General features: G+C 39.9%; 1 protein-coding gene across 1 annotated transcript; it reads left to right on the forward strand.

The window, feature by feature from the left end:
• Positions 1–10,791: 10,791 nt before the first annotated feature.
• Positions 10,792–11,764, forward strand: LOC147894479 (non-specific lipid-transfer protein P3-like). Its single transcript, XM_087385244.1, has 2 exons — positions 10,792–11,158; positions 11,580–11,764. The coding sequence occupies exons 1-2, from the start codon at positions 10,809–10,811 to the stop codon at positions 11,587–11,589; spliced, it is 360 nt and encodes a 119-aa protein (XP_087241370.1). The 5' UTR covers positions 10,792–10,808; the 3' UTR covers positions 11,590–11,764.
• The last annotated feature ends 822 nt before the right edge of the window (positions 11,765–12,586 follow it).

Here is a 12,586-nt window from a genome sequence, read left to right on the forward strand (position 1 = left end):
TCCAAAGCCATGCACAACAATGAAATCTTCAACTTTATAGATACAACTCTACATGTCCTCAAAGCAAAAGACACTCGGCACAAAACACACAGTGAAATCATGTGCATATCAAATAACCCAAAATGACTGGCCTATTACACAAAATATGCAAGCTAAAAGAGGGCATGATTGTAGAAATGTGCTCCAACAATCTTGACATTAGTGATGGGTTGGTGATTGGCACTAATGGGATCTTCCAAGACTCATGAATAAACACATAACCATTTTTGGTTTGGATTGAATTCAATGACAAAAGTATTGGGGCACAAGCATGCTATGCCAATAAGTTCCTCTACAAACCATACACACCAACAACATGGACTCCAATATCTAGATCACATGAGAGCTTCAGATTTACAAGAACCACCTTAACACTATCTACCAGCAACAAATCCATGTGCGACCGACTATCACTCGAAACAATGTATCCCCATCTCAGGGACTCTCCATGGACACAAAGCTTTTGACCCCACCAACATCAAAAGCTAGGGATTGTTTTACGCCATAGTATCATGAGTACATGATCCCACAAACCTGTACGTGCGCATAAATATAGGAAAAAAATGCATCAAGGTTGAGGGAGTGTTCCTCCAAGAAATTGAAAGGCTTCTCTCCACATCTGTGCATGGCAAATGGACCAATCTATTTTCATGCATGCAAGCCACACCAACACAACATTGCAATCCCTCAATGCAAGGTCTTTTCCTTCCCATGCAAAAGATAAATTCTGAATGCAACATTGCTTTGCCTGTAAGAAATTGATGTACAGCCATCCTAGAAGGTTTATTTTCTTGGATTCAATGACATCACTAGAGACCGAGGGCATGGGATTGCTACATGCTACAAGAAACAACCCTGGCTCACAAAGAATATTTACATGCACACTAAGGGCTATGAGTGCTTACTCATCATTTTTGAATCATCTCAAATGAGACATTTGGCAATCATTATAGGCTGAAATTAGTGGAAGCACCCACTTGTTTCAACTACTACGAGCTCTGTTGCATGAATTAACCCCAATGACTCCAACATACACACTGGGAGGCTTCAACATAGACTACAACAAAACAACTCCATAGAAGACACAACTAATGGAATTTATTATAGATTGTAATATGAATCAATTGATTATGAAAACTACAGCACTCGACCACATTTGGGCAAACATGCCCATCACGAACTCTCAATACGAAACAAGCTACATTTACTAGTCTAACCACTCCTTTATCTTGATGACACGAGATAGCATATCCATAGACCAACAATGACATAAACCAAAGCTCAAGCATGTTTCAAATGATTGCTTATCTAACACAAACTCTAAACTTAAGATGACCTAAAAATTTATACAAATTTGACAAATTCATAATTCTATCTACAAAAATCCCTTTAGGTAGGCCTAATGAATATTATTCATCTTGCTTTTTCTAAAAAAATCCTATGGCACCCCCCCCCCCCCTTGTGTAAGACAAATGATAGTTTTTATTATTTTTTTATGTATGGTAAAAATACCATTGCAACTTTCATTTCAAACTAAGTACAATTGAATTCATTGCTCTCCTACATACAAGTTGCACTCACCTCGCCTTTGTGAGAACTCAACTCTCATTAGCTCTAAGAGCTCGGCTCATTGTTTCCCAAACCCATCAAAGTAGCACAATAACATTTTGTTGTTCAGCTTCCAAACCTACAGTTACAATCTCAACTTGTTGGCAAAGCATCCCATCACAACAACATTTTGCCATTCACCCACGTTTACAATCTTGATCCCATCAACATAGCAACCCATCGACAACAGTACCCATCTAAGACTTGATCAAAGCACTCAAGAGAAAACCAGCCCATCTCTGCAAGCCTATCTTCTACAACCTGCAACCATCCAACCCATCTACAAGCCTATCATTTCCAATATTCGTATGTGATCTTGTCACTTCCAAGATTCCGATCTTAAAGTCTACTCACAACACACTCCATCCTTATATTTGCACTTTAGGAGCAACCCGACTTGTCATTCCCCACAACCAGCAACATTGCCGCTGATGTGACAAGGCTAACATGGCATGGGCATGGCATAGACACATGCTAAGGCTGAGGTGGCATAGACACATGGCAAGAGCTAACCTAATTGGTTGATACAATCAATGACTCTGATTAGAGGATGCAACACTCAACCAATGAGTGTCGACATTCCTGGTCATTAGCCTCATGAAAAATTATTACAAAAGTGCATCACGTTTGTTCATGTAGTAGCAACAAAAGTTTGACAACAAAATGGATTAGCACTTTCCATATTGCATTATCAGTTAAGAGCAATATTTTCTGAAACATCAAGTAATGAAAGATCATTTGGCAAGTGTGTACATGTAGAATGAGGCCAGATTAATCACTTTGACGAATCAACTCAAGGAGTTAAAAATGTAGGATAATCAATAAGTGTTGGAGCACATAACACGCTTAGTAGATCCTAGAGATCATTTGATACAATTCATGAGACTATTCTAGAGAGAAAATTGATTTCAATATCATTAAGTTGTTTGGCTCCATGCTTCCAAGTATTTCTCATTTCATTTGAATATCAATTTGCATGTGGCTCCTTGCTCATACAAGGAGGTGGGTTTCTCCTTCAAGACGAGGAAAGCATGTCCGATCTCTCTCATCAACTAACAAATGAGGACTTGAAAGTGTATTACAAAAAAAAGGGGTCAATCTATTGTACACATAGAAAAAACAATCTTAAGATCGGCAAAAGGCATTGTTCAAGATTCCATTGACCAACCTTGACTTGGCAAGACACGGTCCAGCCTCCAATCAGGTCAACTTTGCATAAATGAGCATGGTGATGCAAAATGCAAGTGAGCCAACATGTTTGAAAGATGCTATGAGAAATTCGTTATGGACCCGGAGGGGGCACTATGTGAAAACCCCATATAGCATGTGTGATTAAGGGGTATTAAAAAAAACCCTACCTATGGATTTTTATAACCTATGTACACCCCTTCTGTAAATTTTGAGATGATTAAAGTATCCCTCTCGTATCCCTTATGTATGAAAATTTTCACTTTTCAAATTAAAAAACCCCTTATGTATGTATATTTTCTATAACGCCATAAAAATATAAAACTCCTTCCATTGACATGTGCTATCTTGCATATTTCTTAGTGACCCCCCTAGGGTTATGGATGGATGCAATGGAATCAGAAATGAGATCTATTCAAAAGAATGACACTTGGGATCTCATAAATCTTCCAATGGGAAGGTCCATGATTTGGCACCAAATGTGCGCACAAGGTCAAATATCATACCAATGATGAATTGGAAGACTTGTACCACTAGGATATGAACAAGAGGAAGAGATTGACCATGATTAAACCTTTGCTCCCATGACCAAAATGACCACAATATGTTGTGTTGTTTCTCTTGATGTAATTCATGGATGGTCAGTGTATCAGATGGAGGTGAAGACTATTTTCTTGAATTGAGACCTTAAAGAAGATGTCTATGTGATGTAGCTACCTAGTTTGGAAAATACAACAAAGTATGCAAGCTCAAGTAGGCCTTGTATGGTGAAAAGCACTGATGTGCTGGGTATCAAAGATACACACTTTTTAACCATCCACATTTTTTGGCAATACTCCCTTTAAGTCAAATTTATTTGCCCAATTTTTCAATATTCCCAGTAAGAAAATTTTACACTTTCTACAAGAACAAGACATTTTGATCATCCTAATTTTGTATGTGCATGATATTATACTCATGGGAGAAAATGAGGAGAAAATGTCAGTACTTAAACACAAGTTTCGCTCAATTTGAGATGACTAGTCTTATTATGCTACATTACTATTTTGGATTGGACTTTTGGCAAAATCAAGAAGGAATTGCCATCTCTCAATCCAAGTATGCCTTGAATACATGGCAAATTTTTTGGAAAATAGGATAGCAAGCCTGGTCTCCACTCCTATGGAGAAGGGGCTCAAATTTAGCAAAAATAATGATGCAAACACATTTAATGGCACTCTTTATATGTAGTTAATGGCCAGTCTTATTTTTCAATGATCTATAGGGCCTCACATTACATTTTCCACTAGGTTGCTTTCTTAGTTCATGCAGTGTCCTATTGTTACACATTGTAATGTAGCCAAGAGCATTCTTAGATGTGCATGGCACGTTATTCTTTGGTTTGCATTATGCTGGAGGAAAGGGCCTGTGGAACTTTTATAGTTTCTCATTGGGTAGGGAATATTGAAAACCACAAATCTACATTTGGTTATGGTTCCTTTTTTGGCACTTCTTGCATATCACAACTCACTAAGAAGTAGCCCAGAGTTTCTCTTTCATCTAGTGATGTGGATACAAGGCAACAAATGCAACCATAGTTGAATGTTTTTTAATAAAGATTTTTATGATTTGTAGCATTCCTAGAGGGTGTAGCTACTTCAAGACAATGTGATAGCCAATCAACACTACTACAACCTGATGTTTAATCCTCACATGAAGCACATTGAAAATCACTATCACTTAATTTCATGAAGCACATCAAAAATCACAATCACTTTATTCAGGGTTGTATTGATGATGGTTTCATTAATCTTATTTATTGTCTTATGGAGAATAGTGTGGTGGATATATTTATGAAATCTCTCTCTGCAAAATCATTCATATTCTTCAAAGATGCCTTAGGGATGAGGAATACAATGTCAAGGTGGGGTATGACATTATTCCCTCTTCTACGTACTCCCCATAAGTGCTATATCTCCCTAGGATGAATTTGTGTGACCATGGTACTTTACATACACTTGGCACTTTTGAGATGTCACTAGAGTACATCAACCATGTCATTGAGGGGGGATTTGTAGGAAAGTTTATGATGACATGTATATGTAGAACATAGGATATTTTTATTATTTTTCCATGTACTAGTGCTTGGATATAAATATTAGTGTATATACTTTCATTTCAAACTAAGTACATATAAATTTATTTCTTTCCTCCACATGTGTTGCACACACCTCTTGCTCCTAGATTTTTCCACTCTCATTATGTTAGCTTCTACACCCCATCAACCCACCCTTGGTTGGAACTCCAATCCTCCCACTCTGGTTGCATTCACATCTCTTGACTATGTCAGCTCACTTGACCATATCTCCATAGACCACTTCCCACCCTCCACTTTATTCCCTCTTTGCATTCCCCTTCCTATCCTCACACCATTTTTTGCCCATATAATGTTCACATCTAGATGCATATAGCAGTTGGTATGTAGAAGCATGTAGCTCTGGAGGTGTGGGCATGGAGATGTGTTGGCGATTGCTTCTACCATAATCTATGATAGCCCAACACAACCATGGGTGAGCTTTCCATAACTCCATGAAACTTCCCCTCAAGGATTCCACATGCCATTCTAGTCTTGTTCAAGAGCTTCTTTGCTTTGAGTTACATGTCACAAGCTACTCGAGCTACTCTTAGCTTCTTTTTGCAAGCTCTCAATTTTTCCTTCTCTGGCTTCTTCCTAGACTCTTGCTCTTGAAGCTTTCATAACATAGTGACACATCTTTAATAAAAATAAGCCTCTATTATCAATCTTTCAGCAAAATACTCAACAAACTTGAGCAATCATGAGAAATATTTGAAAATGAGATAGTAAGGGAAGGAAAATGCCTTTGTAGGACACATAATCCACTCCTACACACTACAAAATTATGATACACTCCTCTCCCACACAATCAATGAGGACATGGAATCCACAAATATTGAGGAATCCATGTAACTAACAAACAATTAGAGAAGAAAGGAAATTGTCACATAGTTAGTGGATATGAGAGTTGACATAGAAATTGAGATCTACATTTTTCACTTTGAGGCTAACACAAGATCTCTAGTCATTTACTCTCGTCTGCTAGGTTGACCATATAGCTCTGATACCATGTTAAACGAAAATATAACTCACATACTCAATACACACACCATGATAACAAGAAGAGAAGACACCCTCCTACTAGCTATACAAAATACACACTCTTCTCTCTACTAAATACCAAAAAGATGAACATGATAAAATATATATTGGACCCTAACATGGGCTAGCCTAAGTCCTTAAAGACTATTGGCACATGTGACTTAGGATCCTTTCTAGAGTTCTCAATATTCATATCAATCTACCCTTATATATAACATAAACACATGTCCCACCATATGTACATGGATGATGGTGTTAGATATGCTCAATGCCCCACCCTCCTGGTAACCACCAGTGGTCCAAGGTGCTCAAGTTGTAAGGCCCCCATATGAGGAGAAGCCATGTGTGAGCCCGGGGCACTGGATGAATCCTGACTTGCATGTCAGATGAGGTCTATCAATGAGACCGTTGATGGTAGAAAGGTGATTGTGTGAGAGCCCCTTATTCTTGCTGGGTCTTGGGGGCCAGCGGGCCCCCTGGTGGGAGTTCACGGGTGAGAGCCCTCGAGGCAACGGTATAGGGAATATTCCCTGAATATTTCATGGACGACTAGTTGGTTCCACCGACTAGGTTAACTAGTCGGTTACATTGATCCGACTACCACCCTCATAGCTATAAAGAGGCGACCTCCCTAGTCCATTGCATCAGATCAGTTCAGATCAAATCAGATCTTCTAGCTAGTAGCTCTTCACCTAGTATCTGTCTAGATCACCATCTAAGCTCCACTGTGGGAGCGCACGGGTGGATGGAGCCATCATCTATACTACAAAAGTATTGAAGGAAAAGTTTGTTCGTCTCCAATTTGCTATGTACTCTCTATTTTGTTCAGTTTCTGTTCCGCTACGCCGTGTAATTTAACATGGTATTAGAGCCGCGAGGTGTGGCTCTAAGGATCGAAGAATAGAAGAGAGGCAAGGGCTTCAACAGCATATGGAGTGATGGCAATAGGAAGCGGATCGAGTTCAACAGCTACTATTGCACCAACAATCCAGGCGTTGAGGATTCGCCCACCAACCTTCACCGAAGGCAAGCTAGATGGTACGAACTACACTTTGTGGAAGTTTAAAATTACTGCTATTTTGGATTCATATGAGCTTCTAGAGACAGTACTGGGGACTGACCCAGAATCACAAGGAACCCCTGACCCAGCAAATCCGGGGAGTATGATACCTCCTAATGCCGACCTTCTACGAGTTTGGAAACACAAGAATGCAGATGCTCTATGTGCCCTGGTTACAAGTACTACTGATAGTGTTTTGACCTTGATTCAGCATACATCGAAGGCAACTGTGGCTTGGAACATATCAAAGAGTCAGTATGAGACGCGAAATCAGACAAGGATCCAAAACTGGAGAATCAACTCATGGCTAAGAAGTTTAATGGAGAGACAGCAGAGGTGTTCATAACCCGAATCAAAAATCTATGTGACCAAATGGCTAGTGCTAGGATACAAAAGACTAGCGAAGAGCTAGCTCAGCGGTGTCTCTGAATATGTCCACCAAGGTTTAATGGATTGGTAATAGTGCTTAACACTCAGGTGAGACCCCAACCATTATCATTTGAGGAGTTCTGTGCTTTACTTATGGAGGAGGAATTGAGGCTTAAAGCTCGAGATGGAGGCAGCCATGAGGATGCTGCGTTCTTTGCCACTGCAAAAGGAAAAGGTGGTTCCTCCACCAAATGTGTCCTCTACTAATGGTGACAAAAAGAAGAAGGGAGACAAGAAGAAGTTTCAGGGAGAATGCTTCTACTGCAAGAAGAAGGGCCATGTGACTGCAGATTGCCGGGTCAAGAAAGCAGATGAAAAGAATGGTACCTTGAAGAAGACAGATAAGGGGAAAGAGACATCTAACACAGCGAAAGCAGATTTGGATCTATTTCTGGCCTTTGAGGAAGAGTGTTCCTCAGTTCAAGAAGCATCAACCACTGATTCATGGGTGTTGGATAGTGGTGCCTCCCGTCACATGATCTGCAAGAAAGGTCTATATTATTCCATGCAGCCTCTACAAGAAGCAAGGTATGGTTGCTCACTTACCTGCAGTAGCAAAAATCAAAGAACCGTGTGAAGCTTGCATGATGGGCAAGCAACAGAGAAAGCCATTCCCACAAGAAAGCAAGAATAGGTCAAACGCTCCTCTAGAGTTGGTGCATGTTGACTTGTGCGGTAAGATGCCTATGGCTTACAGTGGTAAGAAGCCATCTATCTCCCATTTCAGAATGTTTGGGTGTGAATGCTATGCGCATGTACCAGACAAAGAGAGAGACAAGCTACAACCAAAAAACACCAAATGTATCTTCTTAGGCTATTGTGATGAGAAGAAAGCCTATAAGTTGTATGACCGAGAGGCAAAGAAGATCATAGCGAGCTGCTGCAATGTGGTGTTCAGGGAGCAGCCACATGCAGTGGAGGCAGAGAAGAGCTCTTCCACTTTATCATCAAGCGAAGAGGTAATTCACTATGAACCTGTCCCAGGAGCTATAAAGGAGGAGGAAATATCAGATGATGAAGGTGTAAGTCACCAACATGTTGTTACACCATCGGAAAAGCCATTACAGCGATGGGTAAGGCAACTCTACAACCATGATAACCAGATGCCTATGTTTGTTGAGTAGCATGCAGATGGACCAAGGTGGTCTCAAAGAATCGAGGAGCAAAGGAGGGCTTCTACTCACATAGTCAATATGGCCTTGATGGCTGAGATTATTGCAAAAGTAAAGGAGCTTGCGAGTTTGGAGGAAGCATTTGCAAACCGAGATTGGAAAACACTATGCAAGTAGAATATGATAGCATCATGAAGAATGAAACTTGGGAGCTGGTAGATCGACCACCTAATAGAAAGGGAGCAGAAAGGTTATTGGCACCAAGTGGGTTTGAAAGGTAAAGTACAAGGCCGATGGGACTTTGGAAAAGTACAAAGCCAGATTGGTTGCACAAGGATTTTCGCAGGTTGAAGGGTTTGATTTTTAGGAATCTTTGGCTCCAACTACCAGAATGACCACTATTTGCACAATACTATTGGTGGCTACTCATAAAAAGTGGCTAGTTTATCAAATGGATGTTAAATCAGCATTCTTGAATGGTGACCTCATGGAGGAGGTGTACATGGCTCAACCACCTGGGTTTGAGGGATCTGTACAGGCTGAAAAGGCCCCAAGAGCATGGTACCAACGGATAGACAAATTCTTCACTTCTAAATGCACATGCATGCACGTCACGCACGCACACTCTAGTGATGCTAAAAATAATTAATATTTTTTAAAAATACCCACAAATTCCCCTTTTTACCATTCAAAGAAGGATTGGTTTTTCCTAAAGTTGTGATTAATAAAAGATACATTATTTAAGTTTAAATAGATATCTAAATATTACTAAAAGCTAATCATTTATAAGTAAGAATTTTCCCAATGATCAATCATTTCATACACCATGTGTAAAAACAAGTAAGTGAAAAGATGTGTATTGCTAAACTAGAAATTTTGTGTTAGAGGTGTATTCCTAAGCTAGAAAATTTCCAAAGATGTGTATTCCTAGCTTATATGGTAGGCCAGCTTATCCTTGAATGCTCCCTTATGAAAACAAATTAATGTGAATTTTTAAACGAAGAAATAAATGGTTCCTAACTATGACAAAAGATATAATGGAGAAGTGTGCCATCTTGTCACTACCTACCACTATCATTTAATCCCCCTAAATAAAACTTCATCTCATGTTTGTTCATCTTATGTAGATATTTTACAACTAGCAATTCATGTAAGGAAACCGACCTTCAAAATTCTTTTCCATAGGGGAATATAGTTAGACTCCAAGTTGGTGGGGTCCTTGTCCTCTCCAAAGGTGGTTAGTGTAACAACCTTATGATATGGATCCATTGTACAAAGGCAGATTCCTTGAACAATGAGCTAATGAATGACCACCCAATAGGTGGAGGTGGTAGGGTAGGTGAGGCATGTGAAGCATTAAAGGGGAGAGACTGACTCAAGTGAGGCCTTGACAAGGGGGGTTGAGAGGTTCCAAGGTGGGGGAGATGAAAAGGGACATAGTCTTTTGTAATACTTAATAGAACTATTTTGTCAGCCCTCCTAAGGGTCAATGGAAAGTGCTAGGTTTTTGTGGCTTATCCAAGCCAAGGGTCAGTTTTCCTTTGTTTTGAATCAAGTTGACCGCACTAGAAAGTAGATTAGCATTTAATTTTGCGTTACTTTTTAATGGGCTACTACCTCAACTGCTCTAAGACTTTCTTTCATCAAAGCAAGGCCATAGGGGTTTTGCCACCTTGTTTTAAACAAGGTGTCGAAACCACTATGGGATGCTTTTAATGAAAGTCAGAGTAGTTGAGCTATCACTGAAACGGTTATAAAAGGATCAATACTAACATATTATTATTAATACTTAAACATATAAGTAGAAGTACTTAACATATTATTATTCATTAACTAAACTTTTAAGTGGGCTGAGCTAAGGATCAATACTTAACATATCATTATTAATACTCAAAATATGATTCTTCATAACATATCAACATATCATTATTAATACTTAAACATATAAGTAGAGTACTTAACATATTATTATTCATTAACTGAACTTTTAAGTGGGGTAAGCTTGACCGAAAACGTTTCTCGGGACCTCAAAATTTCAGGAAAATCTGAGCAAAGGAAAATAATAAGCTTCAAAATCACCCACTTTCCATAGACCCTTTGGAAAAGCTTAGCAAGGAAAAAAGAAGAAGAGAAGGAACACCAAGGTGTAAGTATGGGACGCTATAAAATGAGAATAGGACTACAACGATAAGAGATACAAACTTGCTCAGAAGCCATGGCAATTCAAGTTCGCCTTGCTGTCATGGGCTCTCTTGTGTTGTTGGCCTCCTTCATCTTCACTTCCAATGCTCAAGTCTCCTGCAGCACAGTCGCCAGTTCCCTCTCCCAATGCACCTCTTTCCTCACCACAGGCTCCCCTGTACCCACCTCCTCCTCCGCTTGCTGCTCTGGAGTTCAGAATCTCAATTCTCTCGCCACTACCACCGCTTCCCGCCAGTCTATCTGTAAATGCCTCGAGTCAGCAGCCAAATCCATCACCACCGTCGCCTCCGCTGTCTCCTCGCTCCCTGCCGACTGTGGTGTCTCGTTTCCTTACCCCTTCAGCACTTCGACCGACTGTTCCACGTAAGCCCATCTGCTCATCCTCCATTCTTCTCTTCTTTCACGTTGCTGCATGGGTGCCGGGTGCTGTTTCTGTTTTTGTGCTTCGTTCATGTGAAATGGTTGAAACTGGCGGTTTCAAAAAGTCTATACTCGTAATTGGCCCAAAATTCAGGCCTGCGCTCGCAAGAAGAACAACCCATCATGCCTTTGTTTTAATTGTGACTTGATTTTGAAGTCACAGCACGGGTGCTCGGGCGATGTTTCTGTTTGGTGCGTCGTGGCGATGTTTCCGTTTGGTGCGTCGTTCATGTGAAACAAAACAAGGCCTGCATCCGAAAGAAGGGCCCATCATGCCTTTGTCCTAATGCTGACTTCATTTTAACGTCGCAGGTGCTTTTGTTTGTAAACCCGTTTGACCCATAACGTGTTCTGATGGTTGCAGGATAACTTAGGCGAGTTCCATCTTTAAGCCCTGCTTCTGGTACAGAGAAAGCGCTTATAGCAATAAGAGTTCTCGCCAATAAGAATTCTCCGTCAACAGTTTTGGCCATCTTCAACCAAAGTGCGAGTTGTCTTAGAGAACCGTCATATTGAACATGTTAAGAGCATGCTGAATATGTCTAAAGAATGCGTGCAGGGTTGTCAAGGACTAATATACACTATGTATATCATATTTGTTAAAAGGGAGTATAAAAGGTGTTTTGAAGCATTATCAATTCATAGCCTTTAAGAATTCTTCTTATATCAATTCATAGTAATAAGATCTCATTGTTCTTTTCTTATATCAATTCGGATCAAGTGTTTCATAGCCTTTAAGAATTCCAACATCTCTCCTTATGTATGTGTGTGTTGATGAGAAGCTCCTTATGATGGTAGATGTGCATTAAAGGCATATGGATACTTTACCATAAATAGTGCTTCATCGGTGAGTGCCAACAATTCTTTGTAGAAACAAGGTGAATTTCATTCATGTGGCTTGCCCTAGATGGTGAGATGAATTGGAAGCTGAGAGGGGGAGAGAGAGAAGGAGAAGAAGACAAAGAGAGAGAGAAAGGGGGGGAGAAAAAATGGAGGATTGAAGGGATGAAGAAGAAGAAGAGAGAGAGAGAGAAAAAGGTGGAGCATTTCATGGGATTCTCACATGCTCCTCCAATCAATGGATGAAAAAAAGTGAACATAAAAAGAACTAAATGCTTATTTTTCTCTTTGGAGGCCAAACGATTACTAAGGCCTACCCATTGAGGGCAGGCCAAAAAATTAGAAATAAAACTCAATAGTCTCGCCTAAAACCCTTCAAGGGAAGAGATCTACAAGAAAAGAAATGATAGATGCGACTAGCGAATAGCAAGAAACATGTTCGTTAAACTATGGAGGTCACCACACAAGAGATGGAGTCTACAAAGTTTAATAAATCATCGATCAAGTTGCTATGTACGTTTGAGAATCTAT

This window comes from Dipteris shenzhenensis, chromosome 14, assembly GCF_047967505.1.
Source record: "Dipteris shenzhenensis isolate YYH24624 ecotype China chromosome 14, Dip_SZ_1.0, whole genome shotgun sequence".
Lineage (NCBI taxonomy): Eukaryota > Viridiplantae > Streptophyta > Polypodiopsida > Gleicheniales > Dipteridaceae > Dipteris > Dipteris shenzhenensis.